The sequence below is a fragment of the Camponotus vicinus genome, unplaced genomic scaffold, assembly GCF_025532165.1.
Source record: "Camponotus vicinus isolate PSW18456_S1 unplaced genomic scaffold, iyCamVici1.0 SCAF_1, whole genome shotgun sequence".
Lineage (NCBI taxonomy): Eukaryota > Metazoa > Arthropoda > Insecta > Hymenoptera > Formicidae > Camponotus > Camponotus vicinus.
Window position 1 is genome coordinate 13,340,698 of NW_028141945.1, and position 16,104 is coordinate 13,356,801.

General features: G+C 37.5%; 1 protein-coding gene across 2 annotated transcripts in view; it reads left to right on the forward strand.

Moving 5' to 3' along the window:
* Positions 1 to 10,811, forward strand: part of LOC145975978 (uncharacterized) — a 37,471-nt gene extending 26,660 nt beyond the window's left edge. The window contains exons 3-4 of one of the 2 annotated variants that reach the window (XR_014440144.1): positions 6,976 to 8,207; positions 8,292 to 10,811. Coding sequence is in view for 1 of the 2 variants with exons in the window: in XM_083106769.1 (XP_082962895.1) it covers positions 6,976 to 7,864 (889 nt within the window). In the remaining variant the exon portion in view is untranslated. Of the gene's footprint in view, positions 1 to 6,975 lie in introns of both variants that reach the window. The other variant, XM_083106769.1, reaches the window with a different exon arrangement.
* Positions 10,812 to 16,104: the final 5,293 nt, after the last annotated feature.

A 16,104-nucleotide genomic window follows, 5' to 3' on the forward strand; every position in this document is an offset into this window, starting at 1 on the left:
TCGGGCGACAGCCCCGCTTCAAGATTAATGATAATATATACGAGCGATAAATCTGACGCAAAAACGCGAACACACATTACTGTTAACTCATACACGGGCAATCAAGGTATCGCAAATATCTGTCTCGATTCGTTTTTTCATATATGTTGACACGCGCAATAGAGAATTTAAAAAGAAATAAAGAAACGATCAATGTCAGACTCGAGACGAGCGTCTGAAACTCTTCGACAAACAGGATGTCCTTGAGAAAACATGGAATATCTGGATTTCTTTTGCGCTTAAGAAAATTGGGAAATTAAAACTCAGAGAATTTTTTAAAAATTTTCTCTTTGATCATTTTTTTCTTGTATTGTAAATAGTTACAAATCAATCGATAAATAAAGTTGTGAATTATGTGTTTAAAATACATTATAAATATCTATCTCTATTTATATACATTCAATGTCTTAATAAAAAAAATATTGAATATATATTCTTTATTATAATTTTTAGTGATAAATGATGCAAGTGAAAAATATTTATCTTAAGCATTTAATTATGTTTTTCTCCGTTATGTTTTTCTCATTATTTAAAACTTAACTGACTCTGTTTTTCATATAAAGGAAAAATATACAATAAACAATAAAATATAAAAAGCAATAAACAATAAAAAAACTTTATTATAAGAAAGTTGCACTAAAAATCATTAAAATAAGTTCCTTGCATGGAATTTTCAGGAAATCTAGGAATTTTTTAATAAGATATGGGTTTAAACATCCTGATCAATACTCTCATCCGACGACAATCGGATGACATGATGTCGTGATGTCACGATGGTGATATTTCACCGGTGCGTTACATACATATACGTTGCGATCGTGAGAGAATTCGTTTCTCTCTCTCTCTTTCTCTGTCTTTCTCTCTTCAAGAGTTCTCTGTGTTTCTGCGCCGCCACCGGAAGAGCGGGCTTCCCACGCCTCCGGTAAACCGCTTCATAACGGGTCGCCTTGATTTCGCGGATACTTGTGTCGAATGCGCTCGTTTCGATCGCGTTCTTGCGTCACGCGTAGCAATACCATTTCGTGCCATGCGGGATTTCATGAAATACCTGCTAGAAAAACGGGGCTAATCGGGTGGCGCGCGATAACAACAGTCAGGCTGTACCACCCCTTCGGTAACGACGTATTTGCATGCGCGTTTTGTCGGTCCCTCTCTCGCCTACCTGGCGATATATAATCACCTGATTAACTCTTTTATCCCGCAGGATACGCTCAACCGCGGTTTAATTAACGCGCGCGTTCTCATTTCAAATGAGGTCGTTTGTTTTTCGGTAATTTTTTGTCGCGAATAATTTCTGATTCTTCATGCTTTTTATCGAGCTAATCGGATCGTGCAATCTATTTATTCAGTATTTGATATAATGAAAATATTTTATGTAAAAGAAAAAAAGGAAATAATAAAAGTACGATTAATAAAATGTTTTTGGAAATTAAATTTCTTAAACCTTTTTTTTTGTAACTAATTTACAAAGATAATTAAGTTGCAATCGCAAAAAGATTTTTATACTTTATCTTATTAACATGATGGGTGCTGAATATAAAAAAAGCGAAAAAAGCGGAAGCAATAACAATTTATTAATTAGAAAATTCATTATTATATAAAAATATAATATTATATAAATATAAAATATTACATAAATATTATATAAATATAACATAAATATTATATATAAATATCATATATATTATATAATATTATATAAATATCTCACAGAATTCATGTATAAAAAAATTGCAAAATAACCATATTAGTAATTATAATAAAAATTGTCATCTGCGATTTTTCATAAAGTGACATACAAGCTAAGTAACATACCAATTGTGAAACATGTGTCTCGTAATCATTGAAGTGAATAATAATTTGAAAATATGTTACCCTTTCTCTCTCTCTCTCTCTTTCTTTTTTTCTTTTGGTTTCGCTGTCGCCACTATTATTACAAAGCGAGTCAACGGCTTCGGCACATTAGTATCGCACGGGCATGTAACCGCAAAAGCAACCAACAGACCCAACCACCATTATAAATGCATTAACTCTCCCCTTAGTTTCGCCCTCTTCTTCTTACCAACGTGCCATTTTTTTGCCTCCAACTGTTCCAGCTGGACGTTTCTGATATTCGTCTTTGCTGAATCGCTCTTCGACTCGCTAATCGTTCTACTTTCCTCGTTACCTGCTTGAGAAATGCCAATAAATAATCGAATGATGGTTAAGATTTAATTTTTAAAAGCGAAAATGAAAAGTAAAAATAACTACATTAATATTATACGATTAATATTATATAGAATTATTTTCTTTTATGATATGTGATAGATGACTATTTTCTTATTTGTGGAAAATTTTGTATAACGTTTAATGAAAAACAATACTTGTTACTAAGTGTTGTCCTTTTCGTTTTTCAATTATTAAATATTAAAAAATGTATATATAATATATAATTATTAAATATTAAAATGAGTGTGTATATAAAAGAAGGTACAGAAAGTGTTACAAAAATAATAATAAACTGCATGAATCATCATAAGAGCAATTTTCGAGTCGATTAGTGTCTTGACGTGTTCCACATCTTTCGTGTCGCATAAGTCACCCCAAGATTTTCAAGCAACATGTCACTTTGACACTCAATGATGACGATCGAGGAAAGGCGTTATTCGGGACGAGGCGATCGATTCGCAGGAGTTTGTCACCGGAAGGAAGGGAACTTTTTCCACCACGATCCGAAGAATTGCACCATCATTAGAAATGCAATGGAAGCAATCATTATACTTCTTTGCTACTCTCTTTCTTTTTTCTCTCTCTCTCTTTCCCTATTTCCAACCCTCTCTTCATTCTCTTTCCGTTTAAATCGAGCGAGATCAAGCAGCACCCTCGAGCACCTCAAGAAGATAAATCAATGACTCTTCTTCACTCTCCTTTTTTCTTCCCCGTTTGTTCCCTGGCAGCTCCCCTTTGCCTCTAGCAGATAATCGTAAAAAGCCAACAGGCAATTAAGGGTGTTTTAGAGTGGCTGCACTCGAAAATCGCCGGACAACCCCAGCCAAAAGTGGGAGAATTAAAAAACATTACTCATCATATAATCGCACGAGCGGCTCTCGGTGCTGTCTGTATTGTTACACACATTTTCTTTCTTTCTCCCTCCCTTCCTTCCTCTCTCTCTCTCTCTCTCTCTCGCTCTCTCTCTTTGAATCTCGCGCTTGGACACGCTCGTCCTTCTTACACCTCCGACATGTCGGCAGAAAAATGAGAAATGATCGTGGCTCGATTCAGAGAGGTGCCTGTTTAAAATTCATGAACGATTTTACTGCAACCTCCCCTATCGCAACCCGTCACAAAAGGGCGAACAGGAACTATATTGAGGGAAAGAAGAAAGAGAGAGAAAGATTGTGTGGCCTACATTCGCACTCAGTGCAGAATCGGGAGAGAAAGAGGGGGAGAGAGGGAGAAAGGTAGGTTTGCGACCCCACGAAATATATTAATTGTCGAATTTTCCGTGCGAGTTGCATATCCGTTAGAATCGCTTTGTCCTTTGCCAGGCGCGGATCTCCTGATTATTAATTACTATAACCAAGTGCACCCCGCACTCCACTCTCCCTCCGTGGCTATTACCCTGTAACATTCGCGACTGCATTTCGAAGATACGGCTTTTTCATTTTTTATTGCAGCCGCAGTTTTAACAAAAAAAAATGTAAAACAAATGTATACACTGGCTGCGCCCGTTAATTATCGCTCGAATTTCGTTAGCGCAAATTGTCGAATTTTTATCGAGGCACGGGTGGGAAACAGTTTGATTTATTATCACGAATAAAAGCGCGAAGATCTCATGGGCGATATGTCGATAAATATTGTGACATTCAATTCAGAAAATAAAGTTCCAATAATTATTGATTAATTCTTAAAGAATTCTGAAGAAATGCTAATTATTTTAATCAAGTTTTTCAGCAATTACCATTATATCATCTTTTTTTCTTTAACTAAATCGATAATTTTGACAACTTTTTTGCATTTTTAATTCAAATGGAGACATTTAGATACAACCAGATAGCGGAAACCGTTTACGAATATTCAAAGAGCTTCGTTTCATTCATCAAGAATCACGTTGTCGCGGTAATACATTTGTATCATAATTACGGCTGAATTAATCGAGCTAAGAGAAACGAACATACAAGAAGAACATACACATATTTTTTTTTCGTAGAGTGATGCTAGAGCGAGAAGAGGGGATGGAGGAGTGGCAAAAACTACACTTGCACTTATCGAGCAAAAATGTCGGATGTAATTCACGCCTTACTGCCACGGAAGGGTTGTAATTTTCTTGATATTATTCATGAACGTTATGGCAGATTGGCTCATGTAATATAATAGCCCTTCACAGTCGTTTTCTCTTTACGTACATTTTTCTCTGTCTTATCCACCGTATTTTGAATTAAGCCGCTCGCGATGCGGGGTTTTAATATATTTCTCTCTTATAAAGGGCGAGGTGTTCCCCTAATCGCGTGAGCACGCGTACTCATATAATATTTATCAAAAAAATTCATAACGTTTTTGATTTTGTACGAAGGTTACACAAGAGTTTAATAATATACATTCATGCAATTTGGATTTTTAATATTTTTCTTCCCATTTCTACATCTTTCGCCTTCGCTTCTTATTGACAAATTTTAAACAATATTGAAAAAAAATGTTTTAAATGTGTTTTATCTAGATTCTATTATGATATTAAACAATTAAGATATTTACAAACATAATTTTTTCGATTATAATATTTTTAGCAATTTTCATTTATTTTTTATTTTATTCATTTATTTTTTTTCAAAAAAATTTTTTTAAATTTAATTTTGCAAATTAATAGTTGTATATTCTTAAACGGTAATTGCATAATCGGTAATTATGCACTTTACGGACGACCTCACCGATTTCAATGATCTTGACATATGTTGTCAAGCTCACTCTCCTGAGTAAGTATCAAAAGGTTTTAAGTATCGCTCACTATTTATTAAAAAGTTATTAACGAAAAAAGTTTTACGAATTATGTGCAATTTTTAGACATTATGTACGTTTTAAGAGTCAAGGTGAAATGTACATGCGTGGATACAGTGTGTTTCGCCCCCCCTACGGGGGAGGCTCCACTTTCGGAAGATATAACCTAACCCAAATCTATTTCTGATTTGAAACTAAAATTTGGTTTGAGATGAACCTTGCTTCGCGTGAAAAGTTGCAAACCCATGTGAACTTCATTTTATCTTGCAAAGTACATGCTTGGAGACAGTAGGTTCCGCCCCTCCAACGGGGGGGCTCCACTTCCGGAAGATATAATCTAACCCAAACCTATTCTGATTTAAACCAAATTTTAAGCAAGGTTCATCTCAAACCAAATTTTAGTTTTAAATCAGAAATAGGTTTGGGTTAGGTTATATCTTCCGAAGGAGGGGGGCGGAACCCATTGTCTCCAAGCATGTACTTTGCAACACAAAACAAAGTTTACTCTACATTTAATGATGACCTTCGCTATATATTAAACATATATTCCATCAAATATTCCTTCTTAAATGTACATACTGTGGCAAAATCATATTATATTCATTAAATTTTTTTCGTCAATAACTTTTTAATAAATAGTAAGCGACACTTTTGATGACCTTACTCAGGAGAGTGAGCTTGACAACATGTGAAGATCGTTGAAATGTCGGACCTCGGTGAGGTCGTCCGTAAAGTACATAATTATCGCATAATCTTGTATACTATTTTTATATTTATTTTTGATATCTTTCTCTTTTTGTCGCATGTTTTCTACCGCACATACGTTACGTTCTTCTCTTAATACGTTCTTCAACTACTTACGTTTCATGCACGCCATTTAAAGGTTCCGTTGGGCATAATCTTTTTCACTGCACAGTGTTAGACGATCGATTGTAACTCGCGCCTCGATTTTGTGGAAAGTATCGTGATTTTCGCGGTATAATTCGCAGCATTACGAGCAGTAATGGTTTAGTTAATGCCATGGCCTTCAGAAATTTTGCCTCGTGTCTCCCTTCGTGTTCCATCGCGTTCAACCCCCGGCCTGTTGATATATCTCTGTCTCGCGCGCGTCTAAGGGCGCTTTTACGTTCGCAGGCACAAATATATGTATGTATTAATGTGTTTGTGTGCGTGCGTGCCATGATACGCGATGATTAGGCACTGAAACTCCACGGGCTATTTGTTAGTATAATAAGCTCCCGGTAGTGTGGCCAACGTAACCACTTGGCGGCACGCCACCCCGTTTTAGCGTAATTGTCCCAGATCGAGATTTACATATATGGATGTGGAGGACGAAGAGGGCGGGTATGCCTGGTCGCGGGGAGAAATTGCAGAAAGCCCGTGATTGCTTTAGGTGGTGGCCTCGAAAGTTTACTCGATCCTTATGCAGCAACCTCGCGCTATACGAACAAATACTTGGAACGGATCTTATCGTTGACCGTTAGAATCTGGAAAAGTACCGTGGAACTACGCCATGCTCGCACGTGTTTCCGGCGATCAAGCCTTCTTATCGTAATATCATGGCTCGCACGAGCTTGCCGGGTTTGACATTAGTCAAACTTTAGATCTATTTTGTCGATATTATATGTTATGAGAATAACATCGATCGCTTGGTTCGATGTGCAAATATTTTGAATAACCGGTCATTATCGAAAGATAAATGGTACATTCTAATCAACATGAAATATATATAATTATAATAAATAAGTTATCAGGCAATTTTTTTTTAATGTTTATAAATTATTCGATATTTTATAATTCATTTCTAAATAATTATAATATAGAAATTATACGTCTATATCTTAAAGAAATCTTCTAATACGAACCTTACTCAAGAACTTAGATCTTTCCATACAAACAAATCGTAAAACAATCGTTTCACGCCGATTGTTGTCATTTATCCATCCGCTTCCTTTATATTTTCAGAACGAAATGGAAGCGACAAACGATTGTGGGCTTCGAGATCATGGCTGAGAACAATTTCGCCGTCGCCGCTTTCCAGCAATTGTACGGCAGCGGCGCCGCGACCATCCCCGCGCATCCCACAGCAGGACGTTACTGGCAGTACGCTCCTAGTGCGCACACATTACCCGCGAACGGATTCTTCTATCAGCAAGCGTCGGCGGCGGCGACTCTGCAAAAACCGCTCCCTTATCGCTTGTATCCGCCCACAATGATTCTCGCTGGGCCGAGCAATCCCCTTGGCTCTTTGACAGCAAGCTCTAGCCTGTCGTCCCTTAGCAACTATTACAGGGATAGCCCGGAGATAGTTGACGGCCGGGAGTCGACGAGAAAGAGGGATAGAAGTAAAAGCCCGGAGTCGAGAGACCGATCGCCGCCCAGAAAACAAGCAAGATTGTATCCGCTGTCGATGATGCAGGCAGGTCCCAGCAATCCTCTCAGCACGCTCACGGCAACGTCCAGTCTCCCTAACATGAACAACTACTATAGGGGCAGCCCAGAGGAACTAGTGGAGGCTAGAGAAAACGTGGACAGGTCGAGGAAGCAAGAGAGGAGCAAGAGCCCAGAATCTGTCAGGGACAGATCACCTCTGAGAAAAGATACCAGAGCTTATCCCCCCGCCATGATTCAGGCGGGTCCCAGCAATCCGCTCGGTCCTCTCGCGACCGGTTCAAATTTATCGAATCTGAATAACTATTATCGAGATAGTCCGGAGATGGACGGAAGAGAAGGTATAAACCGGACGCGACAGCGAGACAGAAGTCAGAGCCAAGATAGATCGCCCGTCCCGAGAGAGGACAGTCCTCGGAGCGTGAGGGCCGACAGCGATGATGAGAGCATACACGATATCTAGGACATGGAGATCCCTGATATCGACAATGATAAGGCAAGAATGCTGCATGTCGGCGACGGGAAAGAGGACGAGTGTATCTTAGGGAATAACTAGAAAATGAAGCTACATAATTTCCCTACAAAGGACTCTGAAAGGGTCACCCGGTGAGAAGAATCGAAGAGCTGTTGAGAGATGTACGTAATTTGGTGATTTAAACAGCTAATAAAATCTACAAAAGAATTTGAAAAAAATGACTTTTTAGTACTTAGCCATTGAAATCGCGCAGCTATCATGAATTACAATCGAATGCAGCCAACATAACAAGATTGTTTAGAGAAAGGCTTTCTGTCAAGATATAACTAAGGTATTAAGCTTCGAGGGAGAAGAGAGAGATCATGTATAAAAATTATTCGACATCATATTATCGCAATCATTTTCAAATTTGAAGGAGGCAACATCCGAAGATGATCTTTGGATTCGCCAAAATCTTCAAGTCAAATTGATGCAAACGAAACACACGGCGGACAATTATTTCGTGAGGTAGAACAGGAAGTGACATGGCACGGGACGTCCGGGATTTTGTAGATAATGAGAGCGAACAGGAAATATCGTGCGGTTAACCGAACTTCGATTTGAGCGTTCAGTGAATGGCGAGTTTTTTTGTGAAAAACAATTTTTTTTCAATATCAATGTGCATGATTAGCGTGTAAAACGAGCGAAAGTCCCGAAATGCTGTTCTTCGAACAAATAAAGACTCATTATCCTCATTCATTACATATTTGTTCATTATTTTATTCCTCCATATGGAATATACAATTGTCGGAAGTGGGGGAGGTTTTAAAATATATTTATTTTCCAATACTTTTATAAAGTGAAATTATTTATGTTTACGTGTTTTATATTTTGATCACACAATTATCGTTGATTATACTGTGATAATTATTATTTAATTCGGAAAGAGAAATACATTGATTAATTTTATTGTAAATTGTTCTCTTTAAAATGTTCATAATTAAGTTACGTGTCCTCGTCTCGCGATAATTACACGCATGTTTCAAACATCAGTGCGTTACTGATAAAGTTTCCTTACGAAATATTATTAAGGAGTTTAATATACGAGCAAATAATATATATCAAATCATTTTGCTAATAAATCTGCCTAATTGTTTGATAATTTTATAATTTTAAGTTAAATCTTTTCTAAATTCTCGCATCCGCAAGAATAAAAGAACTTAATCACCTGGAAAGAAACTGATCGATATTCACAATCGCGACAAAATTCGGCTCTTCAAATTTATTAGGTATATATTTGATCCCAATGTGCCGTTATCGCAAAACGTAGAATTAAATACCTAGGTTACAGAGAAAGCCGGATTGGTTTCATTGGATGGTTTCATGCCATCGAGGACGGTTATGGTCGCGCCAGGAAACGGGCCAATCGTGGTCGAACGCGAATCTACAATTAATATGACATTAGAGGGGACCTGGCCGCGGGGGAAGAAATCTAAAATGACATGAAATTACACTCGATCGCCGTAAACGACAAAAAAACGGGACAAGAAGGGGGCGACATCAAACGCGAAGGACCAGGAGGGGGAGGACATCTCAACTATTCAAATAATCGGCGTTCTTATGTCGGCGAAGCGAAACCGGCATTTTGGTCGCCGTTCCTCCTCCGGAACGAGCCGGGGAATCGGGGCCCGGTTAATTAATATCGACGAGACGATGAGATGCGAGAGTGACGGTTTCGAAAATTGCACGACCGCCGACCGATGATTTGTAAGCGACGTGGACAAGAGAAAAAAGAGAGAGAGAGAGAGAGATTTTTACGGGAGTAGATCTCGGGAAGAGAAGGCCGATATTTTGTACGAGTGTCGATCGAGTTGCGAGTAATAAAATTGACATTTTGCGCAACATGTGCAAAAGAGACTTAATAGGCCCCTACTGTCATTAAACGGCACGCACATAATATGCGGTTCGCAGGGATAAACGACAATGACGATGCGACATTTGCGTCAAATGAAAATTACGTGTTTTCTCCGTAAAGAAACAATTGTACGAAGCGACACGGATCCTCCTTAGATCTATCATATTTCGAATCTCGTGCTGAAAATTGCTAGAATTGTGCCGCAAGGAAACTAGTTTGTTAAAACTAGACTAAAACGCAACCTCACACGCAACAAGAACTCTGAGAAACAAACTATTTTTAAAGCGTGGCAATTTTCATTGATTCGATTGATTAAATTGATCAGGGATTCCAAGATGTTAGGATCAAGTCGTCAAGTATTTCTTAATGAGTGGGAAAGTTTAATTTTTTATACACAAAAAATATCGAATTAGTTCGTCTGATGTAGGCGATTCTGCAACTTTGGATTAACGAGAGTGAATTGCGCCATTCTGTTTTGTAAATAAAATACTGAAGTACGATCTATACGCGGAAGAGAGAGAGAGAGAGAGAGAGAGAGAGAGAGAGAGAGAGAGAGAGAGAGAGAGAGAGGGAGAGGGAGAGAGAGAGTACGGGCTGTAAATATAAAGAAAAAAGATGAATCGCAGATACAAGTGGAAAGGTCGCGAGCCAAGGTATGAGAGATACGAGATATTTCAAAGTATTTTTCAGATTTTAATAGATGTAGTAGAACGCGAGGCATGTTTTCGAGATGTCGTTCTTTCTGTTATCTCGTAGCGCTCCGATCCTGGTAAAAAGCGCGCTTCGATGACGTTTCGATGACGCAGCGCGTTCGATAAAGACATACCAGTATTATAAATGTATAAAATTAGGCTGTATGCGAGATAAAATATCGTCGTACGAAAATACGAGATGCGTCGTCGAGAATCGCACGGCGCGTCTAGTAGTTAAGTAATGCAGCATAAAGTACTTAAAGTATACATAATTATAGTATATATATAAATCATGCTTTGTAAAATAATGTCTGTATAGCGAGAATTATTATATGGAAAATATATTATACTGAATTTAATGTCTTCTGCGTCTTTCTTTCAGTCTTTTTCATCACCCCAAAACCCTACAAATGATTGCCAAACTCGAAATTACTTTAGTCACGAAAGGATCTCTTCGTTTAATCGATCGATTTGCAATCTTATGCATAATACAAGACAAGATCAGATTGACGAACCGCACTCGGAAAATTTTCACGCGATGATACATATTGTAACGATTCGAGACTCTAGGGCTCTTGATGAACATGAGATAGGTGTTCATGTTATGTGTGATTACTACCGTAAAACTGCATTGACTGAAGAGGTAAAAGTATACGAAAATAATTTTAGCAGATTAATAACTCGATTCACTTTATCTTTTTCTTCAAAGCTCCTCAAGCATAATAATTGAATGATTTAAAATGTTTTATTTTTTTTTAATGAAACTAAATGTGCAATTATTTGACTCGCAAAGTTTTTGTCAGTATTTGTACTCTTATATCGCATGTTTCTGAGCTTATTTATCAATAACAGCTAATTAAACAGATTAATATTTTCTCACATCATCTTTGGTGCGATGTTTGGAATGATAACAAAACTCTCAAAACAGCCATTACTCGAAATATTCCTTAATAACGGCTAATTTTATTAATAACATGATGATGATTTTGCGCCACGAAGTAGAAACTTCGAAGCAATTAAAGCTTTACTTTCTACAGCATTACGTGTATCTCTGCTAGGCCTCGGTGAGTTTCATTTTGCTACATCATTATTCCCGCTTTACAATTTCCGTTGAGTATATAAATGTGCGTAGAATAGAAAAGCTTATAATGTCGGTGAATGTCGATTAAAATCCAGAATACGCATCGTAAAATCCAAGATTTAATTATCAAATTTTGTAAGCATAATATAAAGTCAATTACATTTTAAATAACAAAAAACAAGCTCTTAATTACTTCAATGATGATAATCGATACATCGAATCTAACGAAGGAACATTACCACACTGTTATTCCTGTCTCACTCGTATGCGATTACCCACGGATCTCTCATCTTAGATTTTATCTCTGTACGCAACTCGCCGAATAAACTTTCTAAAATATTTCCTTACCACTACTTTACGATTGTTCTTCTTTTTGAAAGAAAAAAAAAGAACAAAAGAAGAAAGAAAACATCCGTTGATTATATTTCGACGACAAATTTCACGGAAGAACGGATAGACATTCTCCGGGTCCCATCAAGTCGAAATTTCGGCGACGTATAATTTGACGAAGGCGAAACCCGACGAGCGTGACAGTGTGCTTAATCGGGTTTGCTTATTTCCGCCGGTGCAATTATATGGCAGCGCGCGCGCGCGCACTCCCTCTGCGCGCATAAGGGCTTATTTTATTCCTATTAGGGTAAAACGGGTAGCCGGGGACGGGAACGGAACACATACTACCGTGTACCCACAATTACGTGAAATTAATTTGGGCCCCATTAGCGGTCGGCCGGGGCACTAACGATTTTCCCCAGCGGCGGACACGGTCGGACGAAGCGGCCTCTCTCGTGACCACACACACACACACACACACACATATATATGTATATATATATATATATATATATATATATATATATATATATACACAATATACTTTTACCATAATAGTGCACCTTCCTTCGCGAAATATACGTCGTGCGTGAAAAGAACTTATGGAAATTCTTAATCGCACCTCGGCATCGTTAAGCTACGATTTCCACCGCGATATACTAAAGTTCTGCTACTACCGCTTATGCGATTCGTCGTCGCAATTAAGGATGCAAGAGTATGTAATTATTTCCATTAAGGAACCATAAATTGCTCTTGCTTTTTGATACTGTGTGTTTGATACTGAAAAAAATATCCATCTCTTTGCAGATTCTTTCTATCTCTGTATTAGTTAGTATGTATTTTTTTTATAAGGTCGTGGATAAAAAATTAAATCGGAAGACAATTATACACGATTGGAATAAACGTCTTTTTGTTATGGAAGATTTAATTGATTTATGTAAAGATTAATGTTGCATTATATTGTGTAATTCCTAAAATAGCTAACCTTGGCCACGCAAAGGTCTCTCGATATAATCGCAATTTTGCAACTACCTATACATGTATATAATTGTAAAGAAACTCGTCCAACGAAAAGATCCTAAACGATCAACGATGTTATGCGTGTGATAATAATAGTTATTACACTGTTTTATCTCGGAGGGAGTTTTACTTGAAAATAACGAGTGTACTAAATGCAAAATTATAACAGTACGCGTTCATGAACGAGATACAGGACATGTGCAACTTTGTATAATTGCAAGTTGCACTGACGAGCGGATGAGCTGAATAGGAAAAGAGTCGGTAGGAAATCACAGTTTTAGTATTCTCTTTTTTTTTCGCGAATTTGTTCCGTTATGGTTCCACACGTGGAACGCTCGCTTTCCAAACCGATGGAAACCGAAGAAGAAAGGAAGGAGGGTCGAGAGAGAGGATGTGGTTAACCCGACAGTTAAATCGAACTTTTGCCAGGCTTCTCCTGAGCATCCTGAAACGCGCGCGGTAACAAAAGAGAATTGTGTCTGTCCAGTCTCCTGAGAGTACCGTCATCCTGTTCCTGTTCTTTGGTCTCTATCATTCTGCAACTTTGTTTCTTCGATTGTTCGAAAATCGTTTGCAATGTATCTTCGAGTTACGCGGAGAAGCGGAGAGAGAAACAGAGAGAGAGAGAGAGAGAACATATGAATTTGCTGCGGAAAGGCTTTGAATGATCTGAGAATGTGTCATGTCACGACTAAAGAATTTCTCGAAAATGATAGGAAAAAACAGATTGCGTGAAGCATTTTGATTCGAAACTTGATGGAATATGTAAAATGTAAAGAAAAAAATAGTACGAAAAGAGAGACTTTGGAACAAACTAGGGATACATGCATATATTTATTTTGTGAATAGTTTACAAGTCTCGAAAATTCTTAAAACTGAATTAAAAGAATAATGAACAAAAAAATTGAAGTACTTAAAATATAATAAACAAAAATCCGAGACTTCTCAGACGTTCCGCCTCTCGACTGGACTTTTTTGAGTAAAAAATATGGGCGTTGATATTAGATGATCAAGAATAAAATTGTAATGGATCAAAGAAAAAGAAATAAATCAGTGGGTCTCGAGTGAAATATTTATTCCAGACGAAAATGTCCGTCTCCCTCATTTTTTCACAATAAAGAAATTAGCGAAACATTACAACGCGGTCAATAAACTATGCGGACGAAATATATTCGTCCGACGCGTAATTCGCGCATGAATAAATATAATTGATCGTGTCAAGCGATCGACATCGGCGCGATCACACGTGATTCCAATTACGCAGGGGGAAGGGGGCGAGGAAGGGGAAGATGTCCGCACGATATTAAAAGGCCGGTTATGTTCGTTCAAAAAAATGACCGCGGTCTCGGACCTCATTATTATCACCATTTTTGATAAAATGCAAATAACGAGCGAGGGAATTAAAGCGCGCTCGTTCCGCAAAAATAAAGTTATTATATTCGTAGACACTGTGTTTCTCTCTCAGGCTCTCTCTCTCTCTCTCTCTCTCTCTCTCTCTCTCTCTATCTATCTTGCGCACGCGCACGTCGAAAAGTGGAAGAAAACGAAAAGATGAGCAAGAACGTATAATGTGTCGAAAAGGCACCTGCCTCTTTCTCGAGGCTCGTTATCTTTCTCCATCGCAGGAGCGGTCGCAAGAAAAGAAGCAGCTAGACGCGACGGCCGATCTTATCTCGCGTCCCGAGACCAGCGAACCACTTATATCGTTAATTGCTCCCACTTCCGGCCTGCCGCCTCCTCCTCTCTCTCCCCTTTTGTTTCTTGTAAGTAACGTGCGCGTGTAAAGAGCACGCAGTTATGCCTCGGGGCAAGTTTTGCGAACGCTTGCGTTGCAGCGGTAACTTTATGCCCTTTTAAGCGATCTCGCCCAGAAGGCGCAAACATAGCGCTTAAACGGCCGACACATCAGTGTCAAGCTGCGCTTTATTTAGTGGTGCGTGAACGTGAGCCTTTAATTTAATCTGCCCACCCGCGAAAAACGGAGGATTTAAAAAAATTTCGCTTTCGACGGACTTATGCGATCCCCTTCGATGTATTAAATCAAACAAAAATTTGGTTCGACATATTGCATAAATAATTAGGCGACAGAATATTATTTATGTTAACAATATAACTTTGCGGTATTATTAATGCCATTATGCAGCGGATTACGCGTAATAATGTGATTGCCGTTAATTATACAATATCGTATCGCTGACATAAATTTTGCGAATGACATGTGACAGAATATAAAATGAGTTTTATGAATGACAAGTGGCAATAACATGCGCATTATACATCATATAATTATGTGTATACTGTTTTAAACATTATTCGTCCAATCAACAGAGATCATAGCGCGTAATAACATTGGATCACGACAAGGAAATTGGCAATTTTACTGACGTATCTTATTGTTGAGCGTGAGAATAAGAAATAAAAACTCAATTATCTAACTTGATTATATCGCCCGTCTAATTATATTTTTTTTACACACTTACGCCTTCTTATTTACTTCTATAGTAAAACAGAAAACAGTGATACAATATTATATATATATATATATATATATATATATATATATATATATATATATATATAATATTATCTCACTGTTTTCTGTTTTACTATAGAAGTAAATAAGAAGGCGTAAGTGTGTAAAAAAATATATAAATAATATAAATATTATATAAATATTATATATATATATATATATATATATATATATATATATATATATGAATATTATATAAATATTATCATATATATACAGGGTGTATTTGAAATGATGCACTAAATTTTAGGAGCGTATTTTAGAGGTTAAAATAAGACTTTTTTTTCCTATAAACATGGGTCCGCAAATGAACCCTCCTCCGAGCTAGAGGCCCCTAAAGTTTGGGGAAAAAATTAAAAATTGGCTGTATTTCAGAAAAAAAAGGTTTTGACGTTACCTATCACCCTCTCTTGAGAGGTAAATAAATTTGCGTTGCGGGTGTTTGGTCAATTTCACATATTTTCGAATTTTAGCTCGGAGGGGGGTTTATTTGCGAACCCATGTTCATAAGAAAAAAAAGTCTTATTTTGACCTCTAGAATACGCTCTTAAAGTTTAGTGCATCATTTCAGATACACCCATGTGTGTGTATATATATATACAGGGTATCCCAGGTATCTTCCGTCCAAAAAAAGGCAGATTCTCTGGTCAATTTAAAAACGATTTTTCCTCAGCGAAA